At 40.7% G+C, this 27,523-nt stretch overlaps 1 protein-coding gene and 1 long non-coding RNA gene across 10 annotated transcripts in view; one reads left to right on the top strand and one right to left on the bottom strand.

The window, feature by feature from the left end:
* LOC6614726 (tyrosine-protein phosphatase Lar) overlaps positions 1–27,523 on the bottom strand; it is a 117,081-nt gene that overhangs the window by 89,089 nt on the left and 469 nt on the right. For 8 of the 9 annotated variants that reach the window (XM_032713861.1, XM_032713865.1, XM_032713860.1 and 5 more), the window contains exons 1-3: positions 27,117–27,400; positions 13,365–13,438; positions 2,854–3,151 (exon numbers count right to left, since the gene is read on the bottom strand). In XM_032713861.1, coding sequence (XP_032569752.1) covers positions 2,854–2,953 — 100 coding nt within the window. In that variant the 5' untranslated portion in view covers positions 2,954–3,151; positions 13,365–13,438; positions 27,117–27,400. Of the gene's footprint in view, positions 1–2,853; positions 3,152–13,364; positions 13,439–27,116; positions 27,401–27,523 lie in introns of those variants that run through there. The other variant, XM_032713859.1, reaches the window with a different exon arrangement.
* Positions 8,813–13,648, top strand: LOC116800195. The gene is made up of 3 exons (XR_004361191.1): positions 8,813–9,526; positions 10,471–10,576; positions 13,533–13,648. It is a non-coding gene; the product is annotated as an uncharacterized LOC116800195 (long non-coding RNA).

Below are 27,523 nucleotides of genomic sequence, written 5' to 3'. Positions count from 1 at the left end.
AATGGGAAATGTGGAACCGTGAATGCTGAATGTTGAATGCTGAATGCTGAATGGTCCGAGCCAAAACATTTTGGGGAATCCCCCTTCGAAGGTCCACACTATTTTTCGCTAGGCCGCAAGAAACATCTTATTTATGGCCTCGTTTCTCGTAAAAATTTGTTATTTAGATTTATGGCGCTTTGCTCTTTGTTGTTGCCAACATTTATTTATCTTTCTTTCATTCCGACGTTTTCGGTGTTTTTTTTTTTTGCTTTTTGTAGCTTACTAAGTGGGAGGTGGGTCCTCCACTCATTTGGGCACTGAAATTTTAGAGCCACTTTAGCTGGTCACTTGTCCGTCGACTAGCAACGCGAAAAAGTGTGATAAATGCCAGGACATTATTACCCAGGAACAACTCAGATATATGCGAATCCTGAAATGTTTGCTAAAATAATGATATGCGGCGTTGCAAGTTACACACGCATTTGTGTTGCCCATTTGTCCGAGTGGCAGACATAAACAAATGATGATGGAAATGAAACTGCTAATGTCCTAGGATTTGTAACTAAAGTATATATAAATTGGATTAGGCATACAATTTTATTTTAAATACTTTAGTATGTGATATTACATATCGCTCAGCCCACAGACGACTTTCAAGTGCGTGGAAACATATATTCATGGGAAAAGTTTTGGAATTGATTTGTGATCGCCTGAACTGGAATTTTCCCAACCAGCCGATTACTCTGCGTCTGCCGTTTAATTACCTTTCGCTTGGCGAACTCCATCAAGCCGAAAGTTATCAATTTCGGATTACTTTTGGCCCACAAAAGCAAACACAGGCGAAAATCGACTTTAACCATATTTCACCCAGACACTTTTGCCCCCTTCGCGTAGTTCAACTTGTGGCATTTCGGCGAAGGATGAGGCAAAACTTTTGCTATATGTTAATTATGGTTCCGGCATTTATTTGCGGCTTAATATGGGCTACACTCGCATATGGGTGTACATATAGTTTAGTGCCGAGCGGCTTTAGTTTAGGAAGCGATTTTCCCAGGCCTTCTGACATTTGCTGTTCCACATTCCCGTGTATTCGTTTTTTTTCTCGCTGTCTAAACGAAAACTTTTCAAATTATCGTAGCATCAACTTTTTGCTCGTCCATCTTTTTTTTTTTTTTTTTTTTTTTTTTTTTTGCCACTGATGGGTGGAATGAAAGCAAAGCGAGAGATTGGAGCATTGGCGCCCGGAGTTGCGGCAAATTAATTAAAACTTGTTGCAAAAAACCAAAGCGAAATGAGTTAGTTTCCTTTGCGTGAAATATATTTGGGAGCTGGACACAGTTGAGTTAAGTCGGCAATGGTTGAGCGGGGCTTTTGTGTCATAATTTGCAACAAACGACAAATTAGCTGGCCAAAAGTGGGTGGTCCTTCGAGCCGGATTGGTCCGGTCTGCCCTGGTTTGGTGGCAGCAAAAAAAGGCCGGAAGGGAAGGCCGGAGATACGGCCCGAAAAACCATTTACATGGCAAACAGCAAACAGTTTTGCATATGTTTTTAGATACTTTCCCCTGCAATGCTGCCGCTGCTGCTGTCCAACAGTTTGTCGGTCTGTCAACGCCCGAAGAGCTTCGGCAGAAAAACAAAACCAAAAAAAAAAGTGGGGAACATGGTAACGAAAAAAAAAACAGCAGCAGCAAGCCGCAACCCGCAACGAGTTGTACAAACATTTCACGCGGCAAAGTGCCGCATAAATTTCAATTTAATGCCACATACACAAAAAGAGGTGCGACAAACTGCAAACTGCAAACTGCAAACTGCAGGCTAACCAGGCAAAAGCGGCATCAGCTACCCAGTAAGGACAACAAATAAAGAGGCAACAAAACCCGGCCAAATACATCAGGATGTGCAGTGTTTGTGCGCTCTGCCTGTTTTTCTGACTCTCCCAATGCCCCTGCAGCTTGTTTATCGCTCCTCCTGGCCACCACCCATCTACCATCTAGCATGCCCCATGCCCCATTCCCCGGGGTTCCAACCCGCAAGCCCCTCAAAACGAAATGAAGCGCCTATGAAAGGTAAGTGCCACGGCGAGTGGATTGCGCCAGGAGGCACAAGTCAGACTCGACACTTCCACTTCCACTTCCACTTGCACAAAAGGCCTCGGCGCAAAATATGAGCCACATTTGACTGCAATTCTGCAAATGTCAACACTTTGATTGTTATTTGTTTTTCCTTTCTCTCAGGTGACGAAAACGGTTTCCAGTTGGGCGAACCGGGCTGCTTGGAATTGGTAATTGAATGCGAAATGTATGCAGGCCAAAAGAAATGCAATTTTATGAGCACTAATTAGCAGGAATGTCGATCTAATGCGGCTCTTAAAGAATGCAACGTGCAGGTTACTTCTAATATTAGGCAATTTAAATTTAAATTCTATACCTCTAAGTTTGTTATTAACTATTGATAAAGCTGCTAATTAATGGACTTATGCTTAAGCAATATTGGTGGGAGCATCCGCATCGTACCCCTTCTTTTCAGCTAATTAAAAACGTTTCCGCTGGCTAATTTGAGCTTCAACTGATTAAAATTCTTTTCTTTGATTTTCAAATGCTTGAGCCGCATAAACATTATGCTCCTCCAACTTAATTCTAGCACTTGGGCCGCTCCAACTTTGGCCAAAATCCAAGTAAACTCAACTCCACTTGAAAGTTGAGCTCGCTGGCAAGAATGTTCGAAATTAAGAGCGCAACTTAACGTAAACTTAGCCTAACTTGCGTGTAAAGTGTAGTATGGCGTAATATGGCCAAAAATTGTCCATTAAAACAGGGGAGTTCTTAGCATAATATTAGCGGTTCTACTGGAGTTTTAGCCTAATACTTACGGGCTGCATCCACGATTGTGGGGTGAGTCCAGGTGAGCAAGGACAACACTAGTAGGCTGAGAGCTGCGATTGGACGGGCTGCTGTCATCTGCAGACCCATTATTTCGCTGTTTTCGCCGGCAGTTGCAAGGGTATGTCGACAGTTGGTAACAACAACAACTCAACAACAACGATTGTTACTAATAACTTTTTACTCGCTCCTTTTATTATTTATTATTTACACGCTGGCCGTGTCTCTGTCAGACTTACTCGTCGGCTGACGGACTCACTCACTCGCCAAATGGCACTTAAGCTTTTGCTGCAGGTGCCAATGGAAAATTCAAAGTCGGTAGGGAAAACCAACGTCAACGTGTGTTGCAAGTGTTGCAAATGTTGCAAGTATTCGGTACAGTGTAGGGTTTCAGGTTTGTGTGTATTTTGTGTGTGTCCGGGGGGTGCGTTGGTGTGTTTTTGGTGATTATTTTATGTAGGTTTATAGTCGCAGTTGTTATGGGTTTCAATCGTTCGTTAAATACATTTTCGAAAGCCGAAAATCATCGGATATTACAAGACGTGTTAGTAAATGCGATGTCATCATCATTATTGGCATGCCAGCAACATGTCGTATGCGTTATAAATATTTCCAGTTGTTGTCGTCACGTCGCATTCATTTGTAGAAGGTGTTGTTGTCGGTGCAGATCACACAAATTGATTGTTGTCGACATTATCGCAATTTGAATTCGAGCGCCAGTTGTCGTTTCATCGATATATGGTTACCATGTGGAGGGAAGCTGTTGTTACTTATCTGACCAGAATACATTTACCTGACTAAGTCTGGAGCTAATACTTAAAGAACTCTTATGACTACTTCATTTACATATATATCTAAAATATAATCTGAGATATGCAGTTTATTCTTATTGATTTATATTTTGCTGTGAGTCAGTGCTGTGTGCCGTTCGGTATTCGGCATTCGGTATTCCTGCAAAAAAGGATACACATAAGACGGGAGCAGGAGCAGAAACAATTGTTAAGGATAAAAGTCAGTCGACCTGGCTTAAATTGTCAGAGACCATTGTGTGTGGTTTTGCGGCCGAGGAGAGAAGTGAAAATCCGTTGGTCTCGTTTAGCTTGCAAAATTCAACAATAAATACGTTTTTAACAATACACTCCCGCCAAACCCCCACAAAAACAAAGGCAACGCCAATTGGAAAGGTTTAGGTGATTTAAAAATTTAAAAACATTCAACGCAATACTATACTCAAAAATGTCCGAACACAAATACTTTGCAAATTATTTTTGATTGGAAATTCGTGTCTTTGCAAATAAAAAATTTAACTAAAAATAAACAAATTGCACAAATTGGATCAATAAACGAAGCACAGGTATATTTATTTTCCGACATCTTTAAAGGACAATTAAAGAGTTTAGAAATGATAGTTTAATACACTTTAAAGGAAAACTACAAAAATACTCAAATAAGAAAGGTTTCCAATTGAAGATGTCATCGAATTGACTGAAAATTGGAAAACTAAATTACAGATCTGCAGCGAACAGAGTTAATCGCAGTAGACTTCATCGGTTAAACTTTTTGCCTATCACTAGTATAAGTAGAGGACTCATTAAGGCAATCACCTAAAAGCAAATCCCTCAAAGGTAAACCCAATAATTACAGTAGCAGGAGCACACTCAGCAGCAATTAAAAAGTCAGGTGTAGCAGCCAAGTGAAAATAGGGAAAGGAAAATACCGAAAAGTAAGGCAAGAATTGAACAAACTATAAAAAGCCAAGCCAATTGGAAGAGAAGAGCCTAACGAATTTGCACCTCAGTTCATGGGGCAATGCTACTTTTGATTTCCTTGCCACCTGCCCCCACTAAACCCCCTTGCAACCACTTTGTTTACACCAAGTTATAGACCCACTTGGCCAACACGGAGAAAGCGAAATCACGAGAATCACGACTGCAGGCAGGTCCGTGGCATGTGTACGTATGTTTTTGCGTCCATCTCCGTATATACATAATATATGTACATATATATATGCACTTGTAAAAATCAATTAAACTTTTCAAGTGAAGTTATAATGGCTGGCAACCCTTTCAAGCACTCACACTCATTTTTCTGCTTGATTTTTTGCGGACTTTCGACTTTCCCCTACTGTTTTTGTTGCCTCTGGCTGTTCAGTCAGTTTCTTATTGTTTTCATAGCCTTGCAACGCCTTGTTGTTGCAGTTGTCAAAAGTTTTAAAATAATTGGATTTTTTTCGGTCTCCATGTGCGAACGAGGGAGTGAGTGAGAGCACTGTGAGCACAGAACACGAACATCGGAATGTCGACGACTGCAGCCAAAAGAGGAGCGAGGTGGTGGAGAATGGAGTTATTGCCGCCCCCAAACTCATTCTATATAAATTAAAATTTCTTTGTTGCAAACCCCTTCGCGTTCACACACACACACAGACATCCAGACACAGGAGGGTACTTAATGCAGGATTGCTGCAGTCATCCAACCAACGCCATCATCACGAGTATTACCCAATTTCCAGCTGAAGTTTTCAACACCAAATTGTAAACGTCAACAACAAGCGGCGAAAAAGAAGAGTGGGCGTGGCCGATCAGCCGCCTCCATATAGCCAACGATGGCATGACGAACGAATGGTAAAACGCTGTTTGAGCAGAGAGAAGAGGGGGCCCATTGAAGTACTAGTCTTTTGCCTTGGCTGAAACTGAGGCCCATAGGGCTAATGGGAGTGGGGATAGGTGGAGTCGGTGTGAAATGCATAGAGCAAATTAAGCCCCCTCCCCCTTTCATTTACCAATATCAATCCAACTGTCTATATATCTATCTAGCTCTTCTTTTCATTCATTAGAAGCAAACACATGTTAATATAATAAACTCGTTGCATAGTAATTTTAACTTGGTCAGCACCTAATTAACCCCAAGCCCTGCGATCGATATAAGTCAAGCGATATAATTTCAATCAGGCTAATGTAAGCCATGGAATAGCCTATAGTTGTTAACAACCAGATCCTACGATTTTGGATTGTTTCTGCCAACGAAAGTAGCCCTTACCACTTGGGAAGCCTACTTCGGGTATTCGGTATACATGGCGTATGCGTATTATTTTACACTTTTTTTGTTTGAAACCTCATTTCAAGTTTGTATGGAAGAGGGAATGAAAGGAAAAATTTTACTTCGCCCCTTCGTCGGCAATTTTTCTCCTTTCTGCTTTTGCTTCTAATAAAAACACTTGACACCAAAACGAGGAAAGTTCCTTGAGGCAAGTGGTGAAAGACATTTTAGGTTGAGTTGTGTTGTACGAGTTTCTACAACGAAAATATTAAATACTTGTCAAAACACTTGGAAAGGCTTTTTTTAGAATATTTACTTTTATAAGTTTTACTAAGAATTTACTCAAAAATAATATTTTATCCCTGAGTAAGGAACTCACTTGAAAATAATGACTTGCGGATAATGTCAATTGAAAACTGCAATATTTTAAGGACCGCGTTAAACTTAAGTAAACATTTTGGCTTTAAAACAACCTACATAATCTTATTTAGCTTTTGCAAGGCCGGACCAAACTTAAATTTTCTTGAGCTCTTGCCAAGAACTTCCCATTACTCGCCGAGGACATAACTATGTCAATCTGCAGACCCACTCTCCCCACACACACACACACAGACACACAGGACACACACTGCAGTCCTTTTTTCGCCTTAGCTGAAAATCACTTCGCAGCTGGTCCTAAAACGATTTTAGGCCGCTCCAATCACAAACACACACTCGGCACACCCGAATCGGAAGCCAGCGAAAACATCAGCCACAACAATCCTTGCAGGACGCAGCGTTATTTTCGCACCAAAACTGCAGGAAACCCCGCCAGGACCTCAATCGAAAAAGAACTGTGAAAAATTGCCAACGTTTTCGCTTTAAGGCCGAAAGGACCGGGCCGAAAAAAAGAGCTGCTCGCTCGTAAAACTGCAAATGAAAATAGATAAAAAGTATCTGTCGTCCCAACCAGTAAACTTCATTTTGTAAATCAATTGAATTTTCAATTGTGTGCGAGCAAACTAAACCAAACCGAACCAAACCACGACGAAACGAGGGAGCACAAAAAGAAAAAGTAGGTAAACATAAAAGGACGAATAAAGGAAACGACACTATTGCGGAAGAAAGGATGGGGAGACCGAAGGATTCCCTCCTCCCCTGGGCAATCGTTTCAATCTCCATCTCGAGCAGCGGCACCGGATTGGCGTTTCTTATTAGCAGGACCAGGACGATAAGGATAATGTCCATATATACTCGTATATATCGTTATTCATAAGGAAATTCCAGGTCACACGCACACACCACACACAAAGCTTCTGATAATTTCCAGTGCTTCCTCTCTAGATTTTACCGATTTATCCGCCAGGTATTATCGGCTCCGTCAGTTGTTCTTCGGTAATTATGTTTCGCGGAAGTTCCTCGCCCGCAACTCTTGGATGGTGTAATTATGGGAATAATTTTTTAACCGGCTTGCGGCAAAACACGCTCACAAAAACAAGTGCACATATGTACGAGTACGGCGGCAACAACGAGATAATGGAGAAGGGGCTGAAGGGGGTTGAACCGAGGCAAGGCGAGGACTTCGACGATTTGGTTTTTGGTTAACTTGGCCAAAATCACTTTGCCGGACTTTCGAAATGCTGCGGCTCTTTGCTATTGCATTATAACCGAGTACGATCTGTGCTATGTTATATCACTCGAAATTGGATTCAAACGATTCGTTGGATTTTTTGCGAATTTTGTGTAATATACAATTTGTTGTCGCGCTGCTTGTTGCCCGATTATCGCACACACACGGCTGAGAAGGACGCGCTCTGTTTCTTACACGCTCGTTACATCCTGCCAAATCCCGAAATTGTACTAAATACGTACAAAACTTTTACGATTGGCTAAGGCTCCTAGCAGCAATGCTCGTGTTTTCCTCGCGTTCAGTGTGTGCGTTTGTGAGTCGCCACTCGACCCGAAGAGTCCTTCAGCGAGCCCGAGGATGCGCCGACCGAGCGCCGAGTGTGGTGGGTTTTCCCGGAGAGCGGAAAAGCCGAGAAATTCGCCAGCCGAAGCTGCGAGCGATGGAAGAGAAACACCGCAGGATGGCCACTCAAAATGAACTCACTTTGTACTCAGAACTCAAACGAATAGACCAACCATTCTGGGAAATGTTAAGAGCACACAAATCGAAACGATTTTACATATCACTCAAAAAGGACTCATTTTAAAATGTTATGGAACAGTTGAGTGCAAAGAAAATGTTAGCTCTAAATTTGATAAAATAATTATTGTTATATTATTATATTATATTATTATAGTTATATTCTTAATAATTATTAAACGAACTGAGAGGGCTTACGAAACATCATTTTCAATATGAGTTTCCAAAAATATTTTATCTTTAATATAAAATGGGGATTTTCTTTAGCATTATAAAAATTATTATTTAATTCTTATAAATGAGAAATGCATGAGAATGGTAACTCTAGTTTTACACTGCCTGTCGCAAAATCGCTCGATTCGAGCTCATTTATTTAACATTGAGATAATCACTGAGTGCTTTTATAGCAAAAGCAGCAATATTTCTCTTAGAGTGAAGTGCTCGCTGGGTAATAACATTTATTGCTCAACTAAAAAGGACTCGAATTGCAGGCGCTAAGAGTATAGACTAATTTGAGAACTGTAAACGCATTTGAAATGCTCAAAGACTACAGAACAGACTCACTCAACTTCGAATTTTGAGTCCTGCGAGGCTTAGAACATGAAACCAAAGAGAAGCAATTTGGCGAGTAAGGCAACTCAATCCTTCCCAGCAAGGACTCGCTCGAAGAGAGCCTGGTGAGATGGCAAACCGAGCTTTCGACGTGGGTGAATCGGAAATGTTCGGCTTTTGAACAACGAGCCCGTCGACGACGAAGGTGAAAAGCGAATCGCGTCGACGAAAAGCCCGCCATTGACTTTGACCGTCGTTCGCCAGTCGTCAGTTTCAACTGGAGCGGCGGGCAGTAAGCTGAAATCGGCTGAAAGGACGAGCTGGCAGGACATTTCGCAGGAGGGCGAACCAGCACAGTGCCGAGCAGGAAAAGGCGAGAAACGGCCTGTGCTAATTTTCCTGGCTAGCTCATTTTTGGCGCGCTCCAGATTTAATCCTGCAGTCTAAGTGAATGTGAAATGTAACAAGCCAAGTGACAGTTACCAAAAGTCAAAAGACAACAGGGAGGACAGGAGAAAAGCGAAGGAAGAAAGCCAACGAACAGATGGAAACAACTCGCAGATGCTGATGTTCCTGCCCCAGGAGACATTTAACATAATAAAAACGAACGTGTGCGGCATTTTGTGTTGCCTTTTGGCCAAGTTAACTCCTGTTCCTGCATCTCTGTGTGCGTGTGTGTTTGTGTGTTCGTTACATGCTAATATCACATCGCCCCCGCACAACGCACACAAACTTACAAACAAACAATATTGCAAATGTGTGCGTGAGGCAGTTGGCCAAAGTGTCGTAAATCGTTTAGACAGCGCGACGTGGCCCAGAAAAAGGAGATGAGGGCCAAAAAACGATATGTAAACGACACAGCAGTCGCCGTGGGAAAAACTGGGAAGCGCCAACAGAAAAAGCCAAGGAAACGAAGGATCCGACGATGAACTGCATTTGTTGCTCATGTGAGTATCCCGCCTCAAAGAAATTATCTCTTTTTTTTTGGTTACTTCCCCGACTTCTTTATTTATATATTACTTTTATGCGGCTTTAACGTGAAACAATTGGAGTGGTTGGCGTGTCATAATAAAATTTTATGTGCGATTTCTTTTTCTGTGAGTGCGTTCGCCCATATTGCCACCAAAGTAAAGGGGCTTCGGTGAATTCAATAAAAATGCACACAATAAGTGCAATCAGGAGTGATCAGCATAAAAATCAAGATAATTAAATTCAGGAAAGTCCATATAAACAAGGCACATATATTGATGTGATTCCCATCGTGCCACAATATAGTATTAATAATAGTACATAAGTATGCAGTTAAAGTGGAAATATGTTGCTGCATACTTTTAAGCATCTTTATGATGACAACAGAATGAGGACAAATAGAAATTCTCGTTAGAAACAACAAATTTTCAATTTACAAGTGAAATTACTTTGAAAGCATGGCAAACAAAAATTTCAAAACTGCACAAGATTTTAATTATTTCGGACAAACCCACTACTTGTTTTTGCTATCGGCAAACAATTACCATGTAACCATTTATTGGGATCAAGGACTGTCAATTCGAGAGCTGGATTTAAATATATTCGCATGGCAAAAAAGCAGCAAAAACTAAAATCAAATTCCAGATGAAAAGTTCGATATCAAATATATTTGCACAGAAATGCTCAAACTAGAAAAAATTACAATTGCATGCGAATCTCATTTCAGGCCTAAAAAGTTTCATTGAGAATGCAAAAAAAAAACGTGTTCGTTATCAAAAGCAAACAAAATTAGGCAGCTGGTAAAAACAAACGCATTAAGTTTAACATAAATACAAGTGCCGAGCAGAAATATTTTATATTTTGCACTATAGACACCTTAAAATTATTTTTTAACCGAACATATTTATTCTTTATTTTTCAGATGCGATGTGAGATATTTGATATGCGATGAAAAAGTTTTGAACAATTAACTTTTTGCAATGAAGACTGATTTATCCATTTGTTGACTTCTTTTTCTGTTACAAAAAGTAAGTACTCGTTGACTCAATTTCAAAACTTTTATTTATAAATTGCGAAATAATTAAAAAAAGCATTTGCTCTTACATATTTTAATTTTACTACAATTAAGTGGCTTCTTTTAATTTGACAATCGCCACCTTTAACCACAAAATACAGTAGTTAAATTGGCCAAATGATTAGTAATAAAAATTATCAGTTATTAATTTTGCAAAATATATGTTTTATAGCTTCAGCCTATCAAAGCGCACATTTTAAAATATATAAGGTCAAATAATAATTATTAAATGTAGGTTTTTGGTTTTGAGAATATGCACAAATAATATGAATTAATGAGACACTTTTCGAATGCATTATACTAAATAGTAACGTTACAAAATCTGTTTAAATTAAGGGTTTCAACAACTTAAGCAACTTTTAACAGATCCAATGTTTTCTTCATTTATTCACCATACCTAGATGAAGTGTATTTTCAATAATCTCTTCCATAATGCGAGCTTTACACATTTTTTCGCACTAAACCCCACAACTTGCTAATCCCTTTTGACACGCAATTCCTTGAGTCTCCACTCCAGCCAAACTAATCTTCAACAATCTGTCACAAAGTGTGTGAGCCAAATCGTTGGCTGATAAATCGTAAAAAATGACAAAGCAAGCCAAATAGGAGGGAAATGTGCGTTGTGAACGCAACAAGCAAATGCACTCAAAACTGGTATCCATAAAACATAAAAATTCCAAACAAAGGGACGTGACCATGGAGGAAAAATGCGTGGAAAAAAACGCGATTTTGTGTCCTTTTTTGTTTACGATCAAAGAGTAAAGTAGCGGGAAGTATTAATAAAAATAAGACAAGGAACAAAGGACCATGCAGCATTCACGTAGTTCCCTGCCACTTGGCGTTGCATACTTTTACGCGTCTTTTTAGTATTAATTTGTAGGGGTAGCCCGCATCCAGGTGAAAGGATCGTGGGCCTCATTATGCATGCTTGTCCGCACGTAGCCCTGCACTCCCCCGACATCGTCCAACTTCAAGGAACAGATGCCCCAACACACACACTGAGGCACGCCAGGAGAAGAGTTTTCGGTTTTGGTCCTGTCCGTGTTCCCGCTTCTCCTAACTTCTACCAATTTCATTTTCAATTGACTGGCGACCAGAACACGCAGACGGGCTCGGCTAACCACCAGCAATTGAGCGTAGAAGCGCCAGAAAGGTCCTGGGCCCTCACAAAAAGTTTCTGCGAGCCAGGACACCAGAACACACAGCTCACACACACGGACACAAGACAGAGACACGCACAAAGAGATATCAGCAGAGATACAAGCTTCTTTTTTCTTCGCCTCTTTGTGTGTGTGTGGCCCAAGAATCCTTTTCTTTTCTTTCATTTCAATTCCGATGCCAGCAAAGTTGCCTTCTGTATTATACTACTTATTTTATTTCAAGCGGAAGGAACGTGTGCGCCTTGTGCAAACCATCCCAGTCCCAATCGCATCCACTATCCTGCCTTATCCCTTAGAAAGTTTTCTGCGAAATTGCGCCACGCACAATTCATTTGCAAATAGGAACAGTTTAATTTGTTGCCTTTGTGTGTGTGAGAGCCGTATGACAAGGATATCCCTGACCGGTTTACAAAGTTTTTGAAAGGACCCGCATGCGAGCGACACACCCACACACAAAGGACTTCTTTATGAAGGGAATATTGCATTAAACGAGCCGCCCCACAATCAAAACAGTTCGATTGGGGCCTTGCCCCCTGCCCCTCCCCTTCCTGTGCTGACCAGGCGCAGTAATTAAGCCAGGATACATGGTCCTTTTCTCCGAGCAGTCCTTTTCTCCGCCCCGCATTCCCTGGACACTTTGAGTGAAAGGCAAATATTCTTGGGCAACTGTTTACTGCATTCATTCCATAGTTGTCAGAAGTCTAGACACTTGAAAAGCTTTCTCCAGCTTGCCTTGGCACGTATGCGAATTGATAATCGAAAAAAGGAGCATTGGCAGAAATAAACTCCTTGGGAATAGCCCAGGGTGTGCTACGTTGTTGACCGGATTTGACAAGTCCTGACAAATGAGCAAGAGATGAAAATGTGATAGCCAGGCGAAGAACTTTCGCATGGAAAAAATGATAATGTTTCTTCAATAGTTATTGGAAGGGTTGCTCCTTTTGCTCGTTAAACCTAACCACCAAGAAATTTTTGTCCAATTTTCTTTTTTCCTCCAAGAAATAATACACAAAAAAAGGGGTAGAAGCGAATAGAGCATTATGTTTATCAACAACAGAAAGTATTATTTCTTGTATATCAAAGTTAGTCTTTAAAAGAGGAAACTAAATGAACATAATATTTAAATACATATGTACGCTTAACAAAACTAACATAGATATTTTTCAAAAACAGCATGTATTTATTGTGTAGCAAAATTAACAAAATTTCTTTAGGGTTCATGTTTATGAGGGAAAACCATTTCGAAAATGAAGTGTTCATTTTCTTCATAAATAGAGCATAACTTTTGTTCATCGCTCTTACTATGAATCACACTGTAATCACTGCAGCAATACGTATTATAATATGAAATTTCATTTATTAATATTCAATTCTTTGTCAAAGAATCAAATCTTTGGAGTTCTTTTATTTTATATATCCTTTTTTTATATCTTTTAACTCATTTTGTTTAACTGGTGTATTTTTCATATTGTTAGTACACCGCATATCTCAGTTCTAAACATGATATTCTTAAATTTTATATAAGAGTTCTTTAAATATTAGTACCAGAATATAAAATATGATTCAATATGATTTACTCACGTGTTGAAACATAGTCATTGTTTTACTTTTTCGACCTCTTAGCTCTACAGAAATGTTCGTTTTGTTTGCATCACCTGTAAATAGAAAAGTTAAGAAAACATTATAATAAATTTATATACAAATTTGTTCTAATTTACAAATGTTTTTTACGTTCCCCATTTATTGCAGATCCCAAAAATTAATATGACGATGGCCTATCAATACGGCGATGAGCATGAATATCGCCATAAATACGGCAATTTTGTAAACGAAAAAAAAATAAAATATACAGTCTATAAAAAATACACTTCTGAATTGTATTTGTTAATAAACGGGGGGTGGATTTGAGCTGAGGTGTACACCGTTCAGAGGTCACAAAATTATTGTTATTATACACCCTTGTTATTATGATTATTACTGTTATCAAAGCCAACGTCAAGCCGACGAATAAAAGAAAGGAAATAAAAAATCCAAGAACAATAGTCGAGGAGGAGCTCAGCAGGACAAAATCAAAAAGGCAGCAAAACGTGCTCGGCATAAGGAGTCCCACCCACATTCAAGTTGGTCTCAAAAATTTATGTATTGTTTGTTTATTTGTTTATGCAGTGCTACTCTCCTGCTCAAGGAGACATCCACATGAGGCAGTGGTTTTCCTCCAGCTGCCAGGCAGTTTCTCATGCAAATTTATACACCTTTGCAGGCGGCCATAATAAATATTCCCGAAAAATATATCTGGTTTCAGCGCCTTTTGTCTACTTTGCTGCTTTTGCTCCTTTTGGTCCTTTTGCTCCTTCTCTCCACGATGTTGTCGCCTTGTCACGTGTCGGCATCATTACCACACGTACCAGAATTATTTATACAAAAAATTTATATGTATATATATCGTTTATAAGCCCAGCAATTGCAAACAGCAAAGGCGAAGGTGGCACAAACGCAACGAATCTCAAATGCTCTTTAGAACGCCATAAGAGGGCCGAAAAGCGACAGTAATATTGGGAGTCATTTGAAGAAATCCCCGGCGGAAAGCATAGGGGAGACAAATTTAAATCACCAGTAAATGTTGGCCAGCAGCAGAGCTAATTGTTCAATATTTGTGGCCAAAGGCAGCTGGCACTTTGAGCCCTTTGGGAAATGTGTGGGTGAATTTACGACACATATTCCCGCCTAAAACTGGCCAACAAAACATGCCAAGCATGTCGAGCCCAATCGCCCTGAAAACTGTATCCTTCGCTGCCCATCCGAGGCCCACAAAACCCCATCCCACCTTCCGGTTCCCCCGGTTCCCCATAAGCGTCACAGTTAATTTGTTGACAGCTTCGTTGGAAAGGCGGGTGGGGAGCGCAGGAGGAAACGGAAACGTTGGGCGGTATAATACGGCTGCAGGACACATCGGTGGACAACCGGACAAATGTCGTCCTCCTCGGGGACTACAAGACATGGAGCCATGTAAAGTGTGCAAATGACCAAAGAGAAAAGCTTGAGAAATATCAGGGCTCCAAATTGTAATTAGTGGGGTGGGCGGCATGCGCTCCATGTTCGACATTCCGTATAGATTTGTGGGGGCAGATAGATGGACAGGAAGATATCGTCCTATCGTCCTGATAGGAAATGCAAAAGAGGCGAAGCAAAAATTAAGAATAAAGTGCTTTTAAATTTAAGCAGACATTTTTGTTAAAAACTACAAAATAATAAACAGAAATCTTAATAGATACAAATACAACTGAACCTTATGTACATCATAATAATGTTCAAGAATACAAACTCAAGTTAGTTACATTTTCTAAACATAAAATCAAGACATGGCTAGAACAAAAGTACATTATTTACCCAAAAAGAAGGAAATAAAATGACAAAGCCTTCGAAGTAAATGAAAAACACAATATAGTTCCTTCTGCATTATTACTTGATTTGATTATCAATTTCCAGGAACGGAAACCAGAGTAAACGAAGAGTATAGATGACCATTATTTATATAAACTTTATTTGGCAAATACATTTTGTACAATTCGAGGCTACGATTTTCAATTGGTGTCTGGTTTAAGGAGGTCTACTCAGTCAGTTCCGTTTGCCGGGATGTCAAATATCAACGTCGCCATCGTCAACTAATTGGGTTTGGACTCCATCCACGAAAACACAAGATATTGGCGTATCTTTTTGGGGGACTGGGAATGGGAAAAGGCACAAGGAAGTGAAATGCCAGGAGGTGAAGATACAAAAAAGCAACGTAAAAAAAAGATTAAATTTCCTCGTTACGACTTTCATCTGAGCTGAAAATAAGAAACCGAAAATTGCGAGAAAAATGAAAATAAATATTGAATTATTGATATACAATATCTCAAACGAGTATTGGGTGCCAGCACACGAAGTGACAAAGTTCCTTTCTTTATTTTTTTTTTGGGTGTTTGCTTGTAAATAAATATGACAAAAACATACCTACGTAAATGGGTTCTTATTTAGAATTCAGCTGACAAATTCAAAGGTTTTGATGTATTAAAAATGGAAGTCCTCTGACTTTAAGTGCTTCGTGCTCAGTTGACTTCTTATTGGACAGAAAGAAATGCCCCAAGTTTTTAACGATGTCTTGTTATGAAGTAAAAGAAAAGTAGTCCCTGCCTGGTAGAGTATATCTTTAAAACAGTTCCTAATCTATTGAAATTCCAGGGAATTCGCTTTCCGGAGCGTACAGTACAGTTTTCTCCTTTCACTCGGCTTATTGCCAGCGCAAATATTTGTATGTTTATTTATTTTTTTGGGACAGGTAGCACAGGTAGTCCTCCGTTTCCAGTCCACCGAAAATGGCTCAGCGTGAGCCGTGGCTTATTTATTTTTATGATGAGTGCGCTTTTCTACGTTCCTGGTTTTTTTGGCGGGCCCGCAACAATATTTTGCATGCTTGCATACAAAATATCATATTTGCAGAGATTGTTTCATTAAAAAGGCAGGTGCTGCTGCTGTGCACATATTTCATCTGCCCATCCTCCGACGCAGGAGGAGACTGCCTACCGCCTATCCCTGTAGTACGTGTTTAGCTTTAGCACCTCCTCGTTCCCAAAACGCCTACACATGCGTGAGCCATAAAATGGTCATATTACCAAAATAGCAGTAAGTGCTGCGCCACGGAAATTGGTTTCCCCACGCACCAGAAATTGGTCGCCAGTATGGATATGTATATGTATATGATAGGGTAGTCCGGAGGGACTACGATTCCTAGTTTTGTATGCTGAACAGGTGGACTTCACTGGTGAGCTCGTTGCTCGTAAAAGCTTCACCGATTCCGCTTGTATATTGCCTCAGTCCAATGCATTGGAAACGCATAAAGGCCAGGAGTTTACCCGCGTTTAAGTCATAAAAAATACTGTAAGAAATATTGGCTGCCGAGGGTTTTGCCAAAGAGTAACTATTAAGACAACCCTCTTTTAAGGCTAGTTCCCACTAAGCCTATCAATAATCAGGTGAGCCATCTTAAGCATACTACAACGTACTCTTAAAAGCGTACGTTGTGTATCTGCGTTTTTGTGACTTGGATTGAAAACCCTGGAACACTGACAGCCCTCTTTATAAGTTGAAACCTTTCCGGTTTCCTGGCACTTACTTTTCCTTTCACCTGAGATGTCAACAGCTACCCACCTGGCTGGCCACCTCGGAGCACTCACTGCTTTTGCCAAGCCAAAGGAAACACAATGTTAGTCAATTATTGCGTTGACAGTAAGCACATAAAAATACAAATAGATGACACCCAACGACAAGGCAGCGTGGAAAAGGTAGCAAAAAAGTTAAGAAAGGACTTGTAATGGGTTTGAGGAATTTGAAGCCAGTGGAACTAGGACACTCGCTGCCAGACTGGCAGCGATTTGTCGTTACCTTTTATCTAATCTATATTTCGTTGTTCACTTGCTGTGCTCGCTGCTCTGCGCCTATGGAATGACATGGGGCGGAGGACAAAGGACGCACGCCTTTATCGGAGATTAAGTGCGATGACATCGTTATACTCATAGACGCAGTCATGGTCCCAGTCTTCGTTAGTTATATTGTGTTGAAATGTGCTTACAGGACATTAATTTCTTGCACCTGACATTAAGATAATTGTTGCCTTTTGTTTAGTGATGGCTGGGCGAGATAATCAAGTCGTAATTTGGCAATGTGTTGCTGCGCCTCCTGATAGCCTGGCACAATGTGTCCTGCACGGCTTTCTGTATATAGCCGGGCAGTTGGACATTTGAAAAGGACGAATCAATCAGATCTATGCTGGCTACAAGGACTTAAAGCTAGATGTAAACCAAAGTTGCATGTGGTTTTAACAAAAAGTTCAATTCTTGGACAAGATACTGCCATTTTTTTCTTCATTCAAAAACTCTTTTGGTTAGATCCCAGAGATTTCTACATTTTATTTACTGCCCTGGGTTATTTCCTTTTATGAGTGCGGTATAACAAATTTATTATCCACACGAAGAAGGACCCCACACAAAAATTAATAATAAAAATCAACAGAACGCTTATTACTTTCGCAAATGTAATACGACAGAAATCATCTTTTAATGGGATGGAATTTGAGAGGAGGTTGTCAATCGCTTTGAACTCTGAGGGGTCGCAAACTCTGCGAGCACACTGCCACACCCACACACACACACACACACACCCATGCGAGCTGAAGTGAAAGCAATTTGATGTAATTTAATAAGAAAATAATAGGAAGCAATGACTTAAAAAGGCTGAAACAAAAGCACGGGGAGAATGTGAGGGTTGCGTGTGTGCTGTCATAAAATGAAATCATAAATTATGTGGCTCGCTTTTGAGCCGCCAATTCAGTTGGCCGAGTGGCGATTTAATTTTTTGGCTCTTTGTTGATATTTTATATATATATATATACTTCTTACGCTGGTAAGTCATCATCGCAGGTGGCTAAAAGCCGCCTACGCGCTTTCGCTGGGTTTGCTTAGTAATTGCTTATGAAATATGCATAGGGCCTCCCATCAGTCGGCATCTCTCTTTTTTTTCAGTTGGCACCAGGCACGCACCCTTTTCAGCCGGAAATCTTGGTGGCCCCCACTTCGAATGCGGTTCAGTTTCTTCCACTTTTTCCTTTTTTATACAGCCATAGATACAAATTGGGGAGTTGGAGCGGCCTAGCATGACATAGCCACTTAGCGGCTACATTAATGGCAGTGCCAAATGACTCTATCTTCCACTGAGAGTGAGAGTGTGTGGGGTGTGTGTAAGACTGTGTATTAGCCGTAACTGAGCGTGTAACGATAAATAAACTAGTGCCAACATTTTGCAGACGAAATGCCTCAAGGCATAAAAGTGTAGCCGTCTTTTCTGCGTATGAAGATGTTACGTTATGTTGTATCCTGTATCCTGTGTCCTGTACCCTGTGCCCCCTGTATGTACGCCGCCCCCACCGCCGAGTGCATCATGAATATTTAATGCTGACATGTACAAAGTATGGCACATATATACGAAAACTTGTAACTGTACATCAACAACACATCTGAAGGACGGAAAAGCCCAGGCGAATGACAAGAAAAATTACAAACGTAACCAGAAAGTTTCGCCTTCTTCCGAGGGGCTTAATTTTCCTCCCTGTTTTTTTGGCAGCATACAAGTGCGGGATGTTCCCAAGATTAGCAGCTGGAATGTTTTGCTTTCTATTTTGGTAAAACAAACTAGGTCAGTACGGCAAAAAAAAAAAAAAAAACAAATCGTCAATGCTGCAGAGAATTTCACATTTTTTCCATAAATTACTCAAATTTCTTCTATTCAAGAACTTTCTAGTTTCAGGAGTTTAATTGGATGTGCCAGCATAAACATAATTATTCAATACCAAACTAAACCCATTATTAGAAATAATCATAAAATACAAAATTCCCATGGCACTCTATTAGAAACACGATACTACATACATCCACCAAACCCAAATCATCAAACAAAATTATAAGAGTCGTTGCGTTTCGATTCGGTTGAACGTGCAAGTTCCAAAACTCCAACTAACACAGGGCAATTTATACATAATACGTATACTAAGACAACAGAACAATTTAACGCTTTAATGATAATGATGTATGAACAAGGCAAGGACAACAAACAGAGGCGAAAGTTGCACGTGTGTTGTTGGCCAAGTTATGAACCGAATTTTCGTCGGTGGCCCCGGGGAATTGCGATGGCGAAGAGGTGAACCATCGCTTAACAAGCTAATGTGCTTTTAATGGTTTCGCTGGTTCCGCTTTTTCTGGCCTCCCGTCTGATTATGCCATTTGGTGTGGAAGGGGGACGGGGTAGGGGAACAGGGGAAATGGGGAAAGGGGTGGCCAAGATATACAAGTAAAATACACAAATAATTAAAATTAATTATCTTGCAATTAGTTTACGATTTACTCATCAAGCTAAAGGTGGAAACGTGGCGGACGATGCCCGGAAAAGTATGCTACGCCTTTGTTTGTTTGCCTTGCTTACCTCACTCTCTACCGCTCTCCCACACACAGAACCACACACACACACCCACACGCGCTCATAAACACTCTGGCAGGATACAATGGATGTATGGAGGATAATGGCTATGACAATATAATTATGAAATTAGTGCTCTAACATTTCAATTGAGTTGTTTATTTGATTTATGTGCAATTGCACAAGCAAATGGAATATTACGCCCACTTAGCATGCGCCCAAACACACAAACACACGCACCTCGCACACACACACACACAAAAGCAGACGACTGATGACATTTATTGCGCATACGACATGTTGACTCTGACATTTATACTCAGCAGGAGTTGGCCTTCCTTTTATTGACATTTAACACACTCCCCATCGTCCGAGCTCGCTCTTCTTTTTGCGCCCTGATTTACGAGTCAAGTCCTGAATTAACCGATAGGTTAAAAGCACTAAATTGCTCAATCCTCGCTCTGCCCGCTTTGCAATTTAAACGTGTTCCCGACCCCACAATCCGAGTTTCTGGTTGCCCTGCTAAGTAAAGTACTTAACCGTCTGCTTATTATTAAAAGGCAAAGCTTAAGTGGCAAAGTCAAGCTAATTGAATTAGCCTGGCCAAAACCCCGTTGCGCGTGGTGCGTGAAAAAAGCCATCAGCAGCCAAACCCAACAGCAATAACAACATCGTTGAAAGGGCAACAAGAAACGCTAATGTTGATAAAGAGCCGCCAACTCAAAAAGATTTTACAATATTTTTGACAAAAAGCAGAAAACGTCGGGAGGAGAGCAGACGATAGAGAGTCTGGCTTGTGTGGACTCCAGAATGTCCTTACCCAAGTGGAAAAGCATTTTCCATAGACAAAATTAATTACATTTGTGAATTTCGTTCGATTAGTTTCAAATTACAAATGTATTGTATAAATAAATGGAAAAAGGTGCAATGAAAACTTATGTGAATAACTTTAAAGTGTATACTTTCTCTCCCCAATCGAAAAAAAAGACGTGAAGTGTAAAGTACTCGTCATCGTGGTCAATCTCAGCCTGACCCCTGTCAGTCGGGACGCCTTGGAGCAATGCTCACGTAGCACCTTGTGCCAATAGCATTAAAAAGGGTTTTTAGCGCAGCGGACACCACCCATCGGAGTCCTGGGCCAACTTGGCTATCGGTTTACGCGCTATGCTTCGTTAAGTGCATTTTGAATATTTAATGTTGAACGCGCTTCTTGCCAAGAGGAAAGAGGCCGGTTGGCAAAAGGGAGCCCGCGAAGGCTTCGTCTCGGTCTACAGCTTTTGGTCCCTCTGTTGCCGGCGAGTTGCCGGCGAGGTCCTGATTAATTCGCTTTATTAAAAAACCATACGCCGAGAAATGCGTAATACTTTTTAGCACTTGGCCGGGACGCGCAGCTGCTCCTCTCGGCAGTAACAACAAACAAGGCAAAATAATCAACACAAATTACACGTCGGGCATAAATATTCCTTCACAATGTGGAGCGAGAAAGGGGTAAGGGGCTTACATTGGGGACTGGAGCACTGGCGAGGGTAAAGGATATCTACCCGTGGCCAATTAATTTTTAATTTACGCTAAGCATTGCAACAAATTTTTCGAAAATTAAGCAGGCGAGTTTTAGTCAAGTGGCCGAGGAAATTTGCCTAGGTTCGCTGCTTGTACTCCATGAGCGATTACAGGGTATCACGGGAATACTAAGTCTAAGGGACAAGCCCTCTATAAAGTCATTTGAGCTTATTTAAGCATATTCAAGCTTGCTGCCAATCCTAAAAACTAATCAAATAGATTAGCTTTGGAAAAAGTAAAACTCTCTAAACTTAAACAGATTCTTCCAGAACAAAAAATGGGCATAAAACAGTCGAGCCCACAGGCTGCACTTGTACTACACATTTTCCTTAAGCTTGCGGTTTCTTTTTCATGATTTGCAAAAGTGCCAACAGCAGTGTAAAGGATTTTAGACCAAGCCAAGGGATTAATAAAAGGATTACGCAGCGGAAAATGCCAGCTGTGATGCTTCGAGAGTTGGCAAAGCTAATGCGGAGCGGGCGGAGATCCTCCTGCTGCTGCTGCTGATGGAAATTTGTAGCAACACTCGACTAGGATAACGATATGTGGGTGAGGGTGTGGGTGGAAGTGGGTGAGGGTGTGGGTGGAAGTGGGTGAGGTGTGGGAAGAGGCACTTGCAGCAGGCTAATTGCGATTCGGTTCGCCTTGGCTGCACCAGCATCAATGGGCCTTCGCCTGCTTTTACCACAGGCTGCAGTTTTTCGGTGGCCGGCTTTGCGTCTGCGGGTTTTGTATGAAATGGCATGTCTGCCTCGAATATATGGCCGGTCATATATTTAAAATAATCCATTCGATATCTGTTTTAATACTTCAAATTTATAGCACTTGCTCCGAACGAAGCAACAGCAGCAGTAGCAGCCCCATCTACCAGCTACCAGCTACAATAGCAACAAACAACTCTCTGTGTCATTTTGAAGGGCTTTTAGCTTGGTATTTTATTGCTTAAAGGATGCGTCTGACCATCAAAATGCGAGGGATGGTATCAAAATAGCATTTGTTGTTCTATAAACTCAGAACTTTAAAGTTTTGTTGGGCGATCTTGGTTAGTTTCAGGCATTTTTGAAATCAATCGAAGTTTTATTAAGCCAATCAACGTAAGAGTTCATTAAAATAAACCATTTACATGAAAGTATTGAAATGTATTCAATGCCATTTAAATTTTTGTAAAAACTAGGCATAAAAGTTTTTTTTTTTTTTTTTTTATGTTTCCTAATTCTATTTATTAAGGTTTCAAAAGGAATCGTTCAGTGATTCCTCTGTACATAACCTAATGTGTGATAAAGATATATGAGACCAATTGGTATCTTAATTATAAAGTAGAAAAATCTAGTCTAGTTATCAATTACTTAAAATGAAATATGTTATATTATCCTCCGGGTAAGGAGATCGCTGGGGTGTACCCTCTTCAGTCTTCGGAGGGAGATGGGATCAGTTAGGATAGTTGCTAGTCGGTTCGGGTGGGCCATAAGCCTGTCGGCATAACGGCTGCTGTGGAAATTAATCTGATCCCCAAGAAGGGTATCTTTCAGATCTCTTTCGATGACCATGTTCGTCACGTACCAGGGGAGCCCAGATGCGTGACGTGCAGCTCTTGACTGGACCACACGGAGCCTATTAAGCTGGGATTTGGCGACAGTTCCCCACACCTGGATGGCATAACTCCACGTTGGAGAGAATGGAGTCTTCGATCCGCCCTCGCTCCACATTCGTACAGATGTCGTTTGTTATTTTTATGCCCATTTTAATAATGACATTTGTCTCGGATTTCGCTGCGGTTGCCTTCTTATGTTCGCTCTCCATTTTTTTATGGATAATGCCCGAGCGCTGATTTGCTTACAATTGACATAAACGACCATCGCTTGAGTTATGTCATAACTCAGGCGGGCTTACCGCACTCCCTCACACGCAGGAGAAACCATATAGCATATAGCATATGGCATAAGGCAGTGCAGATAAGCCGCACTCAATCAGCATAAAAGTGTGCTATGCAAAATCATCGGGGAGCCAGGAGCATCGAGGAGTAGAGGAGCGGAGGAGCTCGAGCGGCCGTTAATCAAGGAAGCAACATCTGGGGGATATAGAACAAAGTCAGGGCAAATCTAAATTGGGACTCTCCCAACACGCACGCATTTAATTAAAGTAAAAGCTTTGCCTTTTTACTCATTTTCCCTGGGCTGCTTATTTTTCAGTTAGTGCGAAATGCAAATGCGAAAAAATACTTGCAAAAAATGTGACCGTCAAGGGATGCAATGTCTGTCTGATTCTTCAGTTTCAGTTGCACCGGGTAATAAAGTGCAATTTATATGCGTGCCACTAGTTTCTTTCTATTCCGCAGAAACCCCGACGAAGTGAGGCACTCCAAGGATTTCAAATAGGGGAATGTGCACTTTTAGCTCATTCATTAGCTTCGCAGCTGAGTGAGCAAAAAAAACTATTTGAACATTGGCACTAGCGAAGGGGAAATTCGGTGCATTCATTCGCTTCGGGGTGCTTTATGGCAGAAATGAATACTTAGGGGTTGAGAACTACCATAAGGATGTATAACAGATATTCATTCACTTCGCACTGCGTACTTCTATACGAAATGGTTTTATGGCACTTTTGCCTTAGCGCACAGTCCTTTCTTAAAAGTCACAATAATTAAATTGTTATTGTTATACGCAAGTATACCTATAGTTTTTGCTATAACTCTCATTATTTATTATTTATAACAGTTTTAATAATGCTTTTTGGTGAAGTTAGTAAGAGCTTTTAGGTACTACAAGCTACACCTTTTTGTGTAAACCACTTTTCATAAAATTATACCAGTTTTGAAAATGTCTACGCAGTGATCTAAAAGCTTTCTATGAAACTTTAATACTGAAAGGGAAAGCTTTTACAAGCTTTTACATTTTTATAGTACTGTTAAAACATAGAATGTTAAAGGATTCGTGCTACAACAGAGCGAAACTAAATGTTATGTGACACATTGGAAATGTACAAGCAAGATAAAAAAGATTTGTCCTTACATTGCATAGTTTTAGTTTTCAACAGGCCTAGTATACCCTTAAGCTCTACTACTAATGAGTATAGGTAATTAAAGAAAATTAAATTATCTAAAATGTTTTATAGCCCAGCTTTCCCTTTATGAAACCCACGAGTTTCTTAGGCTGATCAAAGTGTTTTAATGAAATGCACTTATAGTCAAAAATCACTGAAGTGAAGCAAACACCTACTGCCACTTTTCCACCTGCCCCAAGCCCATGGCACAAAGTTGACCAAGGCTTATCAATGGTTGAATAAAGGGCCTTTGCATGCGTATGCCAAGTGGATTAAATTTCAGCGTTTTGCGTGGGCGCTTCTCAAGAAGCCAAATAAGCCAGCCATGGCAACACGCACATAGATAGCAAATAAAATTGACTAACGGCCAAGATAAAAAGCTGGTTGGCCGCGTTTGGCAAGAGTTATTTCCATTTTATGAGTGTTGATATGGGGCAGAGAGCACTGCAAGTCAACTTTTATTGGATCGCCAGCTGAGCAGTTGACAAGAATAAAGAACACTCGATTTAGATAAGAAAAGGCACTTTAAAGATGCTGTATGCAGATGCGAGAATGGCACACTTTGGTGTCGTCATAAATATTGCGTTTATAATCTGCCAAATATTCATATTTCCAGTTTACCATAATTCAGCATTGGGGAATATTTAAATTCCACAAATCCATTGGCAACATGACCCAATTAGATTAGAGCTGAATGTTAACATAATAATTTTAAAATGTTTGATAATAGATAAGTAATGTATCGGTGCGAATCGCTGACAGAATTATCAATAAGCTTGCTTTCTGTTCAGAAGGTTAAATATTGGTTTCTTGTTTGCTGATTGCAATACTATACACTGTACTTAAATAATAGAAAGCATACATCTTTGGTCGTTTTGCCTATAATTCTTCATTCTGAGATTACAATTAAAGATTACTTATTTCAAACTGATACCAATCTGCCCTTTTTGATCCTGATCTTAGCCCCAGATAAGTTTAAAATTCGCAATTTATCTGCAGGGCTGCAAACAGGATGGGAAACCCCCAGAAATCAATTGGCTTCCACCCCCGCGAAGCAAGGATTTAGGGATGCCTACCCGGTCAATGGACTTGAAGCCACCCCGAGACGGAAAACTGCAAACTTTTCCAAGGGGCATGCATCCCGGTTGCAGGCGGCAGCTAGTTTCCACACTAGAGTGTATCGGGTGTCGTGTGTATTCAGCTAAAACATCTAATTAAAATTCCGCCTTCGCCAAATAGAAATGAAAAGTCATTTGAGCGAGAGGAAATGAGCGTTTCCAGAGTCCGGCCAAGGAAAGTGGAAAATGAAATAGCGAACCTATTGATAACCGGAAAACTGGAGAATCCTGCTCCGCCTTTCCGCAGGGCAAAACAATTTCAATAAGGAAATTCTTACTTTGACAAGCCATTTGGCCCCATAATTGCCAACTAATGAGGCTGGCGGGCGAGTTTTTAATTTCGACCCGGCTGAAATGAGTTTCGCGCTGCCTTGAAAGAGACACTTTAAGAACTTGCCACAGATAAAAGGCGACAGCAGCAACAGCTTGGCAAAGTTCTTTCGGCAATTAACGTGCCGCACATTAAATGATAAAAAGAAGGCAATCGCAAAAAAAAAAAAACAGAGTGCGAGCAGCTATCTTCCTGGGGTGGCAAATACAAGGAGCCCAAACTCGGGACCAGAAGGACAATGAAGTTGGAGGCACAAAGACAAAGCAAAGGCCACAGGCGGGAGTTCAGGGGTTGCAGTTGCAATTTGGGTCAAGCCAACAAGATAATGCGGTTCGCGGCTTCTATCCAATTTTTCCTGCCCCCCGCCCAAAGTTTTGTTTGCATCTTCCACTTCGCAAGGAGCCGCGTTTTAATTCCAACTTTCGGTCTGAATTTGGGTAGTGAATTTAACAAAACGTCCAGTTTCAGCCACTTTAACTTCATTCCCGAGACTTAAGGATAAGCAATTTGTGTTCTGAGTTTTTAGTGTGATTCCAAAAAACTTCAGCAGCAAATGTCAACAAGGCTTGGGGTATATTTAATAATAAACTTTTTGGATCTAATCAATTTAATAAATCTAAATTTTTATCTAAACAATTATTAAATATAAGGCATATTTTAAGACATAAGCTTGGTATTCAGTATCAATCAAGATTTTCCGATCCAAATATAGCAAACGCAACGCTCTTTGGAAGATACTTTTTGATTGGATTTCATGGATAAAGAATCTTTTAGTACAAACAAAAAAGGGTTGCATTGGAAATGCAAACCTATTTGACAAATGGCCGTGCTAAGTTATACTAATAACTTAATTTATTTTGGGCAATGTTAGGCACTCTATTTCTTATATTTATGGACCATCTATCCTGACATTCTGATTTACACAATCACAACCCATTGGATTTCATAGATCGCCGAATGAAGAAGAGTTAAAATTTCGGAAGGCACACTGCACTGTCGCGTCGGATTACGGACACCAGGCACATTTTGGAGGCGACTCTGGGACTTTGCCACCGTCTCCGCTGGCCAACTTCGAGTCCGCCCACGCAACTATTTCCATGGGACTGGTTTGGTTTGCTTTGGTTTAGGAACAACAATTGCGAGCACGACGGGATTTCCATGCTGCTGGGTGTTGGGTCTTGGGTTTTGAGTTTTGGGTTTCTCGCACACATGTTACACATTTTCATCGATTCGGAGCAGTGGCTTTAGTATGTGGCGGAGTAATTAATGGCAAAAACTTACAACAGAATCGATTTTTATTCACACGGACACTCAAACACACGCACACACATGCAAGTGGCGCGTAGTGTGCGTAAAAAACAAGTGGGAAAAACGCCGACAAAAAGTCTCGAAAAACAGGGTGCGATTCGAAAACGCTCACTTGGCGGTTACTCAGAACACCGATAGCAACACTTTGCACAACAAATACGAGCTGAGAGTGACGAAAAACAATAATTTTTGGATAATTTCGCGCAGCCAAAGCGATGTTGGTGTTGTTCTTTCGTGTGGTTCGCGAGCGAACTGATTCCGAAAACCCGAAACCAGGGATGGGGAGGCACAGAAACAGCTGTGGAGTCGAGGACCAGGGTTGCGCAGGCACTTTTAATTTACTTAAACTTTACTTTTCGTAACGTTAACAATTTGTTAAA

This window comes from Drosophila sechellia, chromosome 2L, assembly GCF_004382195.2.
Source record: "Drosophila sechellia strain sech25 chromosome 2L, ASM438219v1, whole genome shotgun sequence".
NCBI classification, from domain to species: Eukaryota; Metazoa; Arthropoda; class Insecta; order Diptera; family Drosophilidae; genus Drosophila; species Drosophila sechellia.
Note: the sequence above shows the minus strand (reverse complement) of the source record. Positions and strands in the feature narration are given on the sequence as shown.